This window comes from Apteryx mantelli, chromosome 8, assembly GCF_036417845.1.
Source record: "Apteryx mantelli isolate bAptMan1 chromosome 8, bAptMan1.hap1, whole genome shotgun sequence".
Taxonomy (NCBI): domain Eukaryota; kingdom Metazoa; phylum Chordata; class Aves; order Apterygiformes; family Apterygidae; genus Apteryx; species Apteryx mantelli.
In genome coordinates this window covers 32,295,681-32,309,207 of record NC_089985.1, presented here as the reverse complement: position 1 = coordinate 32,309,207, position 13,527 = coordinate 32,295,681, and the positions used below count along the sequence as shown (strand labels likewise).

General features: G+C 40.6%; 1 protein-coding gene across 1 annotated transcript in view; it reads left to right on the top strand.

Annotated features, from left to right (window-relative positions):
• Positions 1–9,162, top strand: part of PIK3R3 (phosphoinositide-3-kinase regulatory subunit 3) — an 88,695-nt gene extending 79,533 nt beyond the window's left edge. The window contains exons 8-15 of the mRNA XM_067301172.1: positions 542–640; positions 2,089–2,269; positions 3,126–3,251; positions 4,000–4,142; positions 4,979–5,155; positions 6,028–6,102; positions 6,491–6,661; positions 8,147–9,162. Of these exons, the coding sequence (XP_067157273.1) occupies positions 542–640; positions 2,089–2,269; positions 3,126–3,251; positions 4,000–4,142; positions 4,979–5,155; positions 6,028–6,102; positions 6,491–6,661; positions 8,147–8,348 (1,174 nt within the window). The 3' untranslated portion in view covers positions 8,349–9,162. The remainder of the gene's footprint in view (positions 1–541; positions 641–2,088; positions 2,270–3,125; positions 3,252–3,999; positions 4,143–4,978; positions 5,156–6,027; positions 6,103–6,490; positions 6,662–8,146) is intronic.
• Positions 9,163–13,527: the final 4,365 nt, after the last annotated feature.

Below are 13,527 nucleotides of genomic sequence, written 5' to 3'. Positions count from 1 at the left end.
TCTAGTTTTCCTTTTGCTTCACATTGGTAAATAAGGAGAAGTTGCACTGAAGCTAGCAAGGTTGCAGTGGTTTAAAACTACTGTAAATGAGATCAGAGTTAAGCCAATAATGAGTCTCTTGAGACTAGAACTGTGCTAAACTCTAGACACCTTTAAGAGATGATGCTAGAGCTTGTTTCTTAAGAGGTCAGGGCTGGCTTCTCAAAGGGCACCTGTCTCCAGTGTGGTCTTTAAAACATGAGCAGCTTACAGTGAAAGGTTGTGAACTCTGAGACACAGCTGCTACTGTTGCTTAAATGCAGACTCCTTCCTAAGTGGCAGTTGACTGCAGCTGCTATTTTTTCAGTATAACTATGTAAGTTTGAACTTGCTTTAGGTGGCCTAAAAGACTGGAGAGCCTGAGTTTGAAAGAAGATTGCTTCATATTTTGAAGACAAAACTCCTTACACCTGCTGGTGTTAGTGGCCCTGGTATTGATACCTACAGTAAAGAGAATCATGTCTTTAATGCTTCTAATTCTATCTTCCTTTCCATTCTCCAGGGAAGAAGTAAATGACAAATTACGAGACATGCCAGATGGAACATTCCTGGTGCGTGATGCATCGACCAAGATGCAGGGAGACTACACTCTTACGTTACGGTAAGTGTTGAGTGGTGATGTTCTGCATAGTCAAACCTTGCATAGCTAGTCATTGCTCCAGGGACAGCAGTGGCTGTGGAAGGCTGGCATGGCCTCAGTTGAGAGAGTTTCCCAAAGGTACGGCAGATCACAGAATGAGCAAATGAGTAGCCAGGTGTGACAGTCTGTTCTGTACAGATTCAATGATCCTGTCCCTGAACTGAGCAGTACTGTAAGGGTTTCTCTGTAAATTAGATGGGATTTGGGGAGGACAGCAACTCAGTAGTGCTAACGTAAAAGTATTTGTAAACTAGGGCTTTGATTAATAGGAGTGTGTTGAATAATCTCGTCAGTGTGCAACTCTGGGTAATTGAGCGCAGTGTCTTCGTAAAAAGAGTATCTTGTGCTTTCTGATCTAAATTTTAGAAAATGTTGAATTGGAGGCATGTTCATCATTAAAATTGTCTGCCAAGTGGCAGGCTTTTCGGAGCTGCTCCAGCCCTGTCTACTGCAATTAGGCAGCAGACCTCTTGTGACTAGCTGCTAAGGTTTTTGCCCAGAATGTCCAACCACTTGGCTCTGCCAGACTCAAGATTGGTCGTTAGAGGCAAATTGGGAGGACATGTAAGCCACTGCTGCTGTAGCACACCCCTGGGAGTTGCTCTGATATGTAGGTATTTGATCTTGCCATGAAATTCAGTTGTCTTATGGTGAGTTGGACCTCGAGCATGTGATTTAAATTCTGCTCTGACTTGTACCTTGAAGTTCAAGACTTGTGTGCTAAATTCTGGCATGATTTGGTTATTTATCTGAAGCAAATGTCTTTAGGAACCAAAGCTGAGAGTGCAGGAAGGACAGAATATTGTCTAAACAGTCTATTGGTGAAAAGGGAAGAAATAAACAGTATTTGTGGAAACTGCTAGGATGTATAAATCTGGATAATGTAAAGTCCTAGATTTACAGCCTTGTTGTAATCCTCAAAGGATTTTGTTTTGGTTAGCGTATCCTGTATTAGCATCCATAACTTAAAAGACTTGTTAATCACTGTATAAATGTATACTCAGTTGTATACTATTAGTGACCCTGAAGTCCAGGAAATACTGGGGTTTGGTTTTTATATGGCTCCTTTATTCAGCCTTAAGCATCCTTCTTTTCCCTTGAAAAACTTCTAGCTAAGCTAGGCCTTTAGTACAATAAGTTGGCTCCAGAACGAACACACAGGAAGCGATTTGCTTTGGGCTTTGCTCCTGTTCAAATAATACACAATGATAATTCTGTGTGTATTGACTCTTAAACTACCTTATGTTTGTTAGTATGTAAAGGATAATTATAAAGGTGTACTTATTCAGCTGTCTGACTGGCTTCAAAGATTCTTGCCCAGGAATTTCACTATTTTTGTTAGCAGCCCCAGTGTTGAAGAGGATAGGAGGTATGCAGTAAAACCTCTAAATGACTATACTGTTTTACAGGAAGGGTGGCAACAATAAACTGATAAAGATCTATCATCGGGATGGAAAATACGGCTTTTCTGATCCACTGACGTTTAATTCTGTTGTGGAACTGATTAACCACTACCGCAATGAGTCTCTTGCTCAGTATAACCCGAAGCTTGACGTGAAGTTGATGTATCCAGTGTCCCGGTATCAGCAGGTAAGGTCTTCATCAGACCCCTGTAACTATTGGTGCAGGCAAGAAAAAAAATACAACTGTGTATATGATTGTTTTATCTTCTAAAGCTTGATCGTTAGGTTTTTTTTCCCATACACGCTTCTTTTGCTTGAAAACTTGCAAAATGTGAGCTTTCCTATTTGACCTCACTTTGACAGCTCACACTAACATGTCTTCAAAATTCTCTAGACATTTAAGCTTTCTCCTGCATTTTATAAAACTACCAGTCTCCATTTGAGCAGTCCAGTAGGGAAGTGAAACCCCTGCATGCGGCAACCTTGAGCCTGTTTGAGCAGCCTTTTTTTCCTTGGGCCCCTGGGGACCTCCAGGGCACTGTGCTAGACAGTTGAAGTTGCCCTTGAAACACATCTCTGAGCCATGCCGCTGCTTGCTGTGTGCTTAGCCATCTAGCTTTTTCAGCAATTTTGGGGATATTTTTATTCAGTGGTCTGAGACATTTCCATACTTTAAGGAAAAAAAATGCAGAGCTTATTGGAAGAAAACTCTGATCTTTAACTTCTGATTCTGAGCAATCCACTTCCCCCTTTCTCCAAGGTAAGATAGAATCCTAGACCTAAGCTGTCATGTATTTTTGGAGTCTTTAGTATTTTTAGCATAGTTCTAGGTGTCCCATAATTCCAGTTCCTGCTCTTTTTAAACTGTGGAACTTGTGCAGAAGGAAGGGGGATTTCAATTTGCTGTTTGTGTGTTCTGTAGAAACCTGATTATAAAAATTATGCTAATAGCTGCAGAAATGCAAATGTGTATGAGTGGACAAGTGAATACTCTTAAGGAAAAACTGCTTTGCTTGAAGACTTAATAGCTTTTTTATATACAGGATCAGTTGGTGAAAGAAGATAACATAGATGCAGTAGGTAAAAAGCTTCAAGAATACCATGCTCAGTATCAAGAAAAGAGTAAAGAGTATGACAAACTGTATGAAGAATATACCAGAACATCACAGGTTGGTTCCACTGCAGCTATCTGCAGAGTCTGTTTCATGTTATTTAAAAAAAAAAAAGTAAAGAAAATGGCTTTAATATATTAAACCTAACAAAGTCAGTCCAAGGTCAAAAAATACAGGGAAAAAAAACTGATCAATTGTTTTGTAATAGAGCAAGGAGGTGTGAAGGTTGATGGAAACGCAATAAATATGACTTGTTGGTGATACTCCTAGAGGTATTGTGTGGGATGAGGAAGAAATGGGAGCTGAGCTTTCTATTATAAGGTCGAACAATGGAGAAGACCATCCTGTGCAAGCTTTGCACTGCAGACTACTTCTTCAGCTGCTGAATATTTACAGCTGCTGCATGCTGCAGTGGGAATACTAGAAGGGCTTGGTCCAAGTTCTGTGTGAAGTCATGTTCAAATCGGATACTGAATTTTATGCATTAAGGAAGTGCCAGTATGATATTTGGGCTGATAGGGGGAGGGTGTTTGCTAGCAGTCTACCTGAAAACTAAGACGGAAAGAAAGACTAAAATACTTCTAAGAGGGTTTGCAGCCTAATAGCATCATTTGAGGTTGGGGGGTAAGCTTACAGGGAGCAGAGATGACTACTCAGAGACTTGCACTAAAGTAAAACCTAATTAATCACATTTTGACTTTAGGGGGAGAAGAGTTCATCATCTCAGTCAATTTAGGGAATGTAATTGAGTCTTGTGTTATCATCTGCTTCATGAACAAATGACAAAGACTCTTTCCTCACATAGGAAATTCAGATGAAGAGGACTGCAATTGAAGCGTTTAATGAAACTATTAAGATATTTGAGGAACAGTGCCACTCACAAGAGCGATACAGCAAAGAATACATTGAGAGATTTCGCAGAGAGGGGAATGACAAAGAAATTGAACGGTAGGCTCTCAAGTTGGGCTTGCTTACAAGGAAGAACTAGTGTGCACACTAGGACTCCCATGATTTTTTTTTTAATATAATAATTAATTGTATAAAACAACGTTTAGTAAATTCAGTATTTTCACTGAGACCTTCCCAAAGTATCTGAACCTTCAAGAAGCCCTCTTAAATGGGGAATTGCATTACAGGGAGAAGAGGTGGATTGTTCTGCCTCTAACTTCAGTAAATTGAGATACTGTGATGAGGACCAGGAAGGGCCATGTTTACATATGTATATTTCTAAAACATAGACCGTGCGGTTGATATACAGGGTGAATGTCTGTAAGCTATAGTGTGAACTCAAGAAAATTTTTCTGAAGTGCAGTATTTGCAGTGTGTAGTTCTGAATCACCAGGCTGACTTGATAAAGAACACTTGTCGCTTGATGATGTCGTTGGATGCCTGTGCACCAACTACTTATTGGTGCTACTGAAAGCTGTATGCATCACAGAACAGGATTTGCTCCTACATCCTGTTCTGCATTTTTCTAGGGGAAGCCCATAGAGGTTTTGAATCTCCTTCCTTGAAGATGCTTATAACTTGACTGCATGTAAGGTCCACAAACTGAAAACTCTTGCAATGGGTGATAGGCGAAAGGGTGGTAGGCCTTCTAGCAAAAGGTCTTGTGCTTTTCTGACACTTTTATAATAATTTTCATGTTAAGGTGAGGAGGAAAAGGGGAGGAACTGCTGTTGCAGTAGTTCTTGGGTCACTTTTATATATAGTGCTACCAGTAAGGTTCAGTCCCTCTGAACTGGATTGACTTGACCTCTCAAATATTGCACGCTTATTTGCAGGATTATGATGAACTATGAGAAATTAAAATCACGCTTGGGTGAGATCCACGATAGTAAAATGCGTCTGGAGCAAGATTTGAAGAAACAAGCTCTGGACAACAGAGAGACTGACAAGAAAATGAACAGTATCAAGCCTGACCTAATTCAGCTCCGCAAAATCAGAGATCAGTATCTTGTGTAAGTAAGCCTGACCTGTGCCTCAAAATGGACAAACCAGGTTAATGACCGTTTCCATCAGGGTAATGGGAATTTAATTTTCTTTTCATAACAAAAGTGGTGTGAGTACTAATGTGGTATTAAACCTTGGCATGGGATATCTGAGTAATTGGTTGGCCTCTTCCTGACTTCATTACTTTATTACTGCAGTTGTCAGAATTAAAGGGCCTGCTACAATTAAGTGCACATTCTGTGACTCGTGTAAATAAAGTATCATTTAATATTAAATGAGTTATCAACCAAAACCTGTGCCCACTAATGCAACAGAAGTTGGTAGTTTTTGTGCTGGGTGAAGATGATGTTACTCTCGTCCCACTCTTGATTTCACTGACACCTCTGTTACCCAGCTCTTAATGTCCTTGTGCTGGAGTCACTGCACTGGGATAACTGATTCTGGCAGAGAACAGTGGGAAATGCACTCTCTGAGAAGGTGATGTTAGGTGGTTAGAAGAAGCCAACTGCAATACCTGTTTTGTTTTCTTAGGAAAACAGGCAGCTGTCACTGTTTGTATTCAGCTTCTTCCCTTCCCTGCACTGTGCAGAGGCAATACCTCTTTCTCAACTGTACCCTCCTCTTTCTCCAGTTAAGAGGCTGCTTCATGGCTCTTTGCTGTGCCCAGTAGAGGTGGCATCTCAGAAGACTATGCAGGGAAGCGCTCTTATGGAGTGTGGACTATCTGTGCCTTCTCTATGGCTCTTGCTAGCAGGGAGCAAATTTTTTAAGCTCTAGACCATTTCTCTACGGGACCTTGTGTCTGAACTTCTGCTTGGTCAGTAAGAAAATCTGCACACATACTCTGAAGTAACATATTAACTCTCTCTTCTCCTGGCAGATGGCTCAACCACAAAGGAGTGAGACAGAAGCGAATAAATGACTGGCTGGGGATCAAAAATGAAAATATTGATGAGTAAGTGTCATTGTATGTTTAATTTTACTGAGAAGTGGTACACTGATAAGTGGTATATTTTGTGGAGATTGGTAATATGAAATGCCAGTTTCTCTGTAAAGGATTGCAGAGAAAGGAAGGAATTCTCTAGGGGCGCTTATGTCATTTAGGGCAGCAACTCTGCTGAAACATTTAGGATTACAGCTAAGTCAAGAAAACTAAGTTCCACATTGAAACCTCTAGGATTAAAGGCTATGAGTTGATACCAAATGACCAGTAGGAGCCTGACATCCAAGTTTGAGGGGGTTTTTTGTATTACTTTGAATGATTTCTGCAAAAATAAATCACTCAGCTTATTAACTCCTTTACTAAACAGAAGCTGAGTTAACAACTTGGTCTCCTCTTGCAGCACATACTTTGTGAATGAAGAAGATGAAAACCTGCCACATCATGATGAGAAAACTTGGTTTGTTGGGGACCTCAACCGTATCCAAGCAGAAGACTTGCTCTGTGGAAAACCTGATGGAGCATTTTTAATTCGAGAAAGTAGCAAGAAAGGATGTTATGCTTGTTCTGTGGTGTAAGTCTAGTTTCCTTTTTTTCCTGACTTTTCAATTCACAAATCTCTACTGCATTTCTTTATTCTGGAGAACAAAAGCCAGGCCTAGCCTAGGCCTACCTGTTGAAACCTGTTGCATGTTTGCAGGAAGTCTAAAATGGCAATAGCTTTGTTGCAAAAATCTGCTTTGAAAGTGCAGTAACTAGTTCTAACAGTCTTTTCAGTCGCCACAATCACTAGTACAAAAGTACTAGCGATCTGAAGTATCCCAACTTGAAGCTTTACAGTCATAAGCAATTTAAGGCCAAATTTCTCCCATATTTTTATCTGCCGAGGAACACGTGGGAAGGAGAACTGTGCTTGTAATGCTGTAACTTCTAGAAATGAGAACAGAAGATGTGCCAAACTCCAGATTCCTCCTGTTGTGTGTTTAAGATAATGGAGGATAAAGCTTCAGAGGAGATATTATTTGTGAGGAGTAGTTTTTAGGGCATTCACACAGACTCAGAGCCATGCCCTTACCTGATGCTTTGAATTGCACCAGCCTTGCATTGATTTTTAGTGTTTCACTTGATTTTATGCTAGTATAATGAAGGGCAGAAATACTCTGGTTCTATTATCTAAAAATCCTTCAAGCCTATTTTGGAGTGCAAAATTGACTTTCACTGATTTATTTCACATGAGGTTAATTACATCTGAAAGCAAGTCAGGGAAATAAATATGTGAAGGTATATCACCTCAGGGTAACTGAAGGTTGTAGTATCTGTTATGTTCAGGATACTGTTTGTCACAGTCACTGAAGTGACAGGTTCATCAGATACGTCCACTTGGTTGGTATCATGCTACAAGATAGCAAAGGCATGGCATAATGTAACCTGTTCCTACATGTGACTTGGACTGTAAAAGGCTCCAGTACAGGGATTACATAATACTCGATCTTTTTGGCAGATAAGGTATTCTAGCAGCTTTGGAAATAATGTGTTCCAGTAAATGCTTTGCCAAGTTAGGGACTCAATCACTATGACTTCAGATAATGAACCAACTTGAACACATGCCATGCTTAACATTAGAAAATGCACATTGAAAGTTAGTGCTGTATTTCATGAAATACTCTGTAGGTCCTAAGAACTTGTGGGTTTTGGCTTGTTTGCTTAGTTGAAAGCTTTCCAAATAAGTTGAGCACAAAGTTGTTGCTGACTTCAGGTGCTTATCTTCTTGGTTAAGCTCTTGACTCTTTCTCCAAGAAACATTTGGAGAACAATGCAGTAGGGAATTGTACTGCTGGGATAGAAGAGGCCTCTTATGGATTATTATGTAAGAGTATTTAATCACATGCCCTGAAGCACTGTTTCTTCACAGACTATATTAATCTCCTCCGCTTGCATCTGCTGGGTACTCCATTATGTAATTCAGTGGCTGGCAGGGTTGCTATGTTAGTTAATTGTTAATAGACTGTCGCTTTGGGTTTGTTCTTTGATGTTAAACTCTTGTTTTCTTTCCTTGCAGAGCTGATGGAGAAGTGAAACACTGTGTGATCTACAGCACTCCAAGAGGTTATGGGTTTGCAGAACCGTATAACCTGTACAGCACACTTAAGGATTTGGTTCTTCATTACCAGCAGACATCCCTTGTCCAACACAATGATTCCCTAAATGTCAGGCTTGCCTACCCTGTCTACGCACAGATGCCCCCCTCTCTTTGCAGATAAATCTTGGGGAGGAGGAAAGTGTTGTCTATCTTGGATTCTTTTCTACAATTTTTATTAGAACTTGGAGGGCATTCTTTCTCCTTAGACTGCTTGTTTTGCACAAGAAGTGATTCTGTGAATGTGAATCAAAAAGAGGCCTAGCAGCAACAAGACGACAACTTGGGTGTAGGTGTCCTGGTGCTACCTTAAAAGCTCAGCTGTGCTTTTACACTGATACTTTTGTTTCCTTATGAGGGGAATAAACTCAACACAATGCATACAAAAATACTGGAAGCAAAACATCATTTTATGGAGATAATTTTTTGCCAGGCACCTTCAGTGGAACTTCTAATTGGATTTTGTTTTCTCTTGTTCTTGTAGAGACGATTTGAAGCCTCTGTTTGAGGCGTCAGTAATGTCTTTCAGTCTTAAAACCCAAGAAACTAGGGGGGAAACTCTACCACAGCAATTCTTCTCTGTTAATTTTAGCAGCTTCACTGCATTTCAGCCGAACTTCCAAAAGAGGGCTTGTCTTAAGGTAGCGTGAAATTTGGTGAGAGAAGACCAAAGGAATTATGGGAAAGCTTCAGGTTTTTATTTAAATGGAAAAATGCTTGTAAAGAAAAGTTGCTTTATTTTTTTGCCAACAGTAACAAAGTTTTGGTTTCAATGGCACTACAGGTCTTCACTTAAAGGAAACATTTATAACCAAATTGATCCCACCAAAACTTTGTTTGTTGCTAGATTGAGCACTTATGGGAAAGGTTGCGTTAGCATCCGCACGTACTTTCTACACCAAAACTTGAAACAAATAAAAGGAAAAGCTAAAACATTGTGTGGCTTCACAACACTAATTTGTCTGACCGGATATAATTGCTCACTCTCCTCTCTTTCTTCATCCCTCCTCTTCCCATTCCTCAGCCTGGGATTCTGTTTTCAATTTTTAAAGATGCCGTGCTTCAGAATGTAAACTAGAACGAAACTTGCACTTGCATGTTGCAGTTCTCTTGCTGAACAATGACTGACTCTTGTAACACTTGGTTTTGATGTAAAAGAGGTGCAATCTAATGCTTCTGGATGGCTTACTGTACCAAATTATTTCATGAGGAGTAGTTAAAAGTGAGCATGCGAATTGAATCTCTGATTTGTTCTTTGCAAGCTAGATTCTGAGCTTTCACATCACTGTAGCCAAGCAAGATTTTACACTGGTATAATCTAAACTCCCTTGTTATTTTGTATATTATGCAAAACACAGGAAGGGAAGAGAGCTGTACGCCTCAGTTATTGGGTGTCTGGTACCTTCCCTTGGCAAGGGCTGCTGTCAGATACTGGAGTAGGTAGTCCTGGGCTTTGTCAAGTATAGCAATCATCCAATAAATCCCCTCCTTGGAAAGAAGAAAGTACACGCCACAAGTATACAAAGCAGCTTATTTCCATTCCTTAGGGTTCTAAAATGAAAAAGAGCTAAGTTTGGCAAACTGAACCACTTGGCATCAAAGCATAACTGGCAAAGTAATTGTTCAGTGTGCAACCTTGAAAGTTGCTTTTGTTCCTATTATTGGAAGCAGTTCCCTTGAAATGCGCCCATTGTACAGGACAGGAAGCCAACAGTCATGCAAATGTGAGACTTTGCATTGGGAACTTCTGGACCTGTTTCTGACCCTATTGCTGATTTCCTGTTCAAATTGCCAGGCTTGTTGATGTTGAAAGTGTAAAATCATCAGAGGCACTGTAAGTATTATTTAGCTGAATGTCATGAATTTGCAAGCAGGGAAGTGACAAGCCTGGAGCACTGACAACAGCTGCAGGAAGGGTATCGTAGTTGCCTGGTCTGCCTGTGAGATATTTCATTTTGCACTAATGACCCTGGTACAACCCAGGTGCTTTGTAGTCAGGTAGAGTGTGACTTATAGGCGAAGGGTTCTGTAGATGCCACTTTTCTCATTAAAGGAAAGACTATGAAACTTAGTCGGGCAGTAGAGGAGAAGAAAGTTAATGCAAGCTGTTCTGTCAAAGTGACCCACATCATCTCCTAGTGTGTCCCCTCTTCCCTCCCGCTTCCCCAAGAAAAGGAAAACTCAGGCTTAGCCTTTGCTCTTAGCCTTGTTCTGGAGTGGACTCCCCAGCTGTACATGGACATGGAAATTTTTCTTTTTAAAACTTGCCCTACCTCTTGGATAATTTGCAGTTCTAATCTCGAAACTGTAAAGCTGTCATTCTCACACCTCTTGTGCATCTAATGTTCCCTTAGCACTGGATTCAGTCCAAACGCCTAATGAGGGAAATCAATTCAAAGGCACAAATAATAGCCAGGTGCCTAATTCCTGTGGAAAAATCTGTGCGAGAGGAGTGTCTGGCTGTTTTCTGTGCTTCTGCAGTCTCTCAGGCCTCTGCTCTTACAATGTTAACATTTGAAAATGATGGGGCATGTATTTCTGATTCTCGTTTTTGTGAAAGGAATGAACTAGCTGAAGTGTTTTACATCTACCATGTTTTTAGATAGGGCTCAGGCTTGATTTTTGTTTTAAACAAGCAAGGGTCTACTTTCAGGCTCATGAATCCTGGCACACCCTCAGAGTACTGACAGCAGCTGTATAAAAGTGGGACTGTCTGAAGTTTCCTTGTAGCGGGATCTCACTGATCTTGTGAGGTCTTGGTCCAGACTCCAGCCCCGTTTATGCCAATGTAAATACAGTATAATTCCATTGGCGTCTCTGAAGGTATCTTGGCTTTATAGTGGCGTGACTGAATTCAGAATCTGGTCCCTCTTTCTTTCAGATCTCTTCACTAATCACAGGTGATGCATTTGCTGTGAATGATTTGCTCAGAGCCAAAAGCCATCTTGAAGCCCCCCACCCTCCCAAACCTTCAGATCAGGACTATAGGCAGATTAAGCCTATGGTATTTGTATTTGGCTCCTTTATCCTCAGTGATCTTTCCGAGTGTCTGTTTTGCCACTATATCTCTTTGCATTTGGTTTAGGCACCTAAAGTCACAGCTGCTAAGATTATTACCCATTTTTTACTCTCGCATGCCATTGCACACATTCTTTTTGCATCAGTTTTGCACTCATATGGCAAGTGAAAATGGGTATAAAACCAACTGACATATGTAGCAGGTGTAATACACTGGGCAAGGGCTTGGTCCTGCTGCATTCATTTTGTTTGGCCTAATTCTGCTTGCTCAGTAGCTTTAGACCTGTGAGATCCACCATTGCTTCCAGTAGTCTTTCCTAACTTGCATGACTGAGAAATCAGAAATGGGCCTATGAGGTACAGGAAACAAAACCTGTACAAAAACCAGCTGTTAAGACTAAAACAAATACAGGAAATGTGAACATAAAGGCAAAACAAAGGAACTCAAGTTCTTTTAAAGCAGTAAGATGTGAGAAAGTTTTGGTTTCAAGAGTCAAAAAGTAGGGAGGAAAGAGGGGGAAATAGTCTCACTGTCGGAGCAGCCGTTTTCTATCGGACTGCAGCTAGAGGAGTACTGATTTCATTGACCCGTGTTGTATTAAATATATATGTAGAGTTAAATGAATAACTTTTGCACAGTGTTAACTGGGGGGGGGGGGTAATGTTGAAACTCTAATATGCACAGTTTCTTCTAATCTGTTTTGAAGTATATTTGCAGGGATCAGGGGTGATTCAGTATTTTGTATTCGTATGGATGGGAATTCAGGTCTACTTCCACAGTTGCCATTGGCCCCATTACGTCAGCCAAGAGTGCCATGTTTTTGAAGTTAATAAGTTACAAATCTTTTCCCACTAGTTTCTTTCTTGATTGCAAGTGATCTTCGAATGGAAAGAACTGACCTAGAAACTCAGAGGGATGTCTTGACAGATATTTGGGCTACTACACAATAAAATGTGAAACAGTAATGCATGATGGTGCATCTTTTACCCCCCAAACACTCCAGATTTGGTTCTTGTTTCCTCATTTGTTTTTTAATTCCCACAAGCGGTGGGTTGGGTAGCTGATCTGCACCTTTTGTAGCTGGAATCTAGAGTTCACATCCTGTACAGCCCTCTGTCCTATGCCAAATATTAAACACTCTTTCCACACTCATTTCTCTTGATGTGGCAGATAGTCAAGAAATTTTCCGTTTATTGTGATGGGCCTGATTCTTTTCTCGCTGACACTAGTGTAAGCAAGAGTTCCCCAACTGAAAGCCATCTCTAGGAAAAGAGCTTGTATGTAATCATATCTGAATTCAAGTCATAGAAGGGCAAAAATCAAATCTTGGCTTTCATAAAGCCAGGCAACTGTAATGGGGACTGTGGAAATGAAAGTTGACACTTAGTGCTGTTTTGGGGAGGAGAGGGGAGGAAGGAGGGTCTTGGTTGCCCTAAATCATGTGCACTCGGCAAACCTGAGTGGCAGCATGTCCGTAACTGAATGCTGTGGCTGTATAAAACAGCAGAATTGCTAAAGAGGTGTCACGACTTAAGTTTGGAAAAGCCCCTTATTTGGTACTTGAACAATCTCTCTTCTGTTTTTGAATGTCTGTTTATTTTTTATTTTTGTTACACTAACAGGGAATAAAAATCTGAAATGTTAGTGAGTCTTGTATGTTTGCTGCATTGTGCAGACATAAAACAGGTACTGTTTGTGGATTGGGAGGGGTAAGAGACAGGTTCAACATGCAGTTTTTGCAAAGCACTATGATGAGTTGGGGTATGTCTTGTTTAGATCATGTTTAAAATCAGACTCTTACGTGTAGCTTCCTTCTGTTAATTTACAAACATTTGCTTTGGGAGCAGCAAAGTCAAAATATATTCCTGAAGAGCAAAGATGCGGTGGGGGGGGAGGGCGGTACGCTTACTCAGATTTGCCGTTCAAAGCAATCTTGAAAATGCTTTAACAAATAGGGGGAGGTTGGCATCCTAAAGAAACTCTCTGGTTGTAGCTTGATCAAGCAGCAGACAGACCACTGAAGCAGGACCTCTGTCTTTAACCGTAAAAGAAAGAGGAGATGCCAGAACAGACCCATTCACAATGTTCACGTTGAAAACTTTGGAATAATTGGTTGTATTTTTCGTAAATGTGTGTGCAAGTAGATATATGAGAAACAGTCAGGAAACCAATAGAAGTCCTTGAGGACTCGCTCCTCTTTTTTGTATTGGAAGGAAACTTGCATTGCTGATTCCCTCGTTTCCTTTGGCACTGACTGTGCAGCCGGGAGAAGGGAACCAAGTTA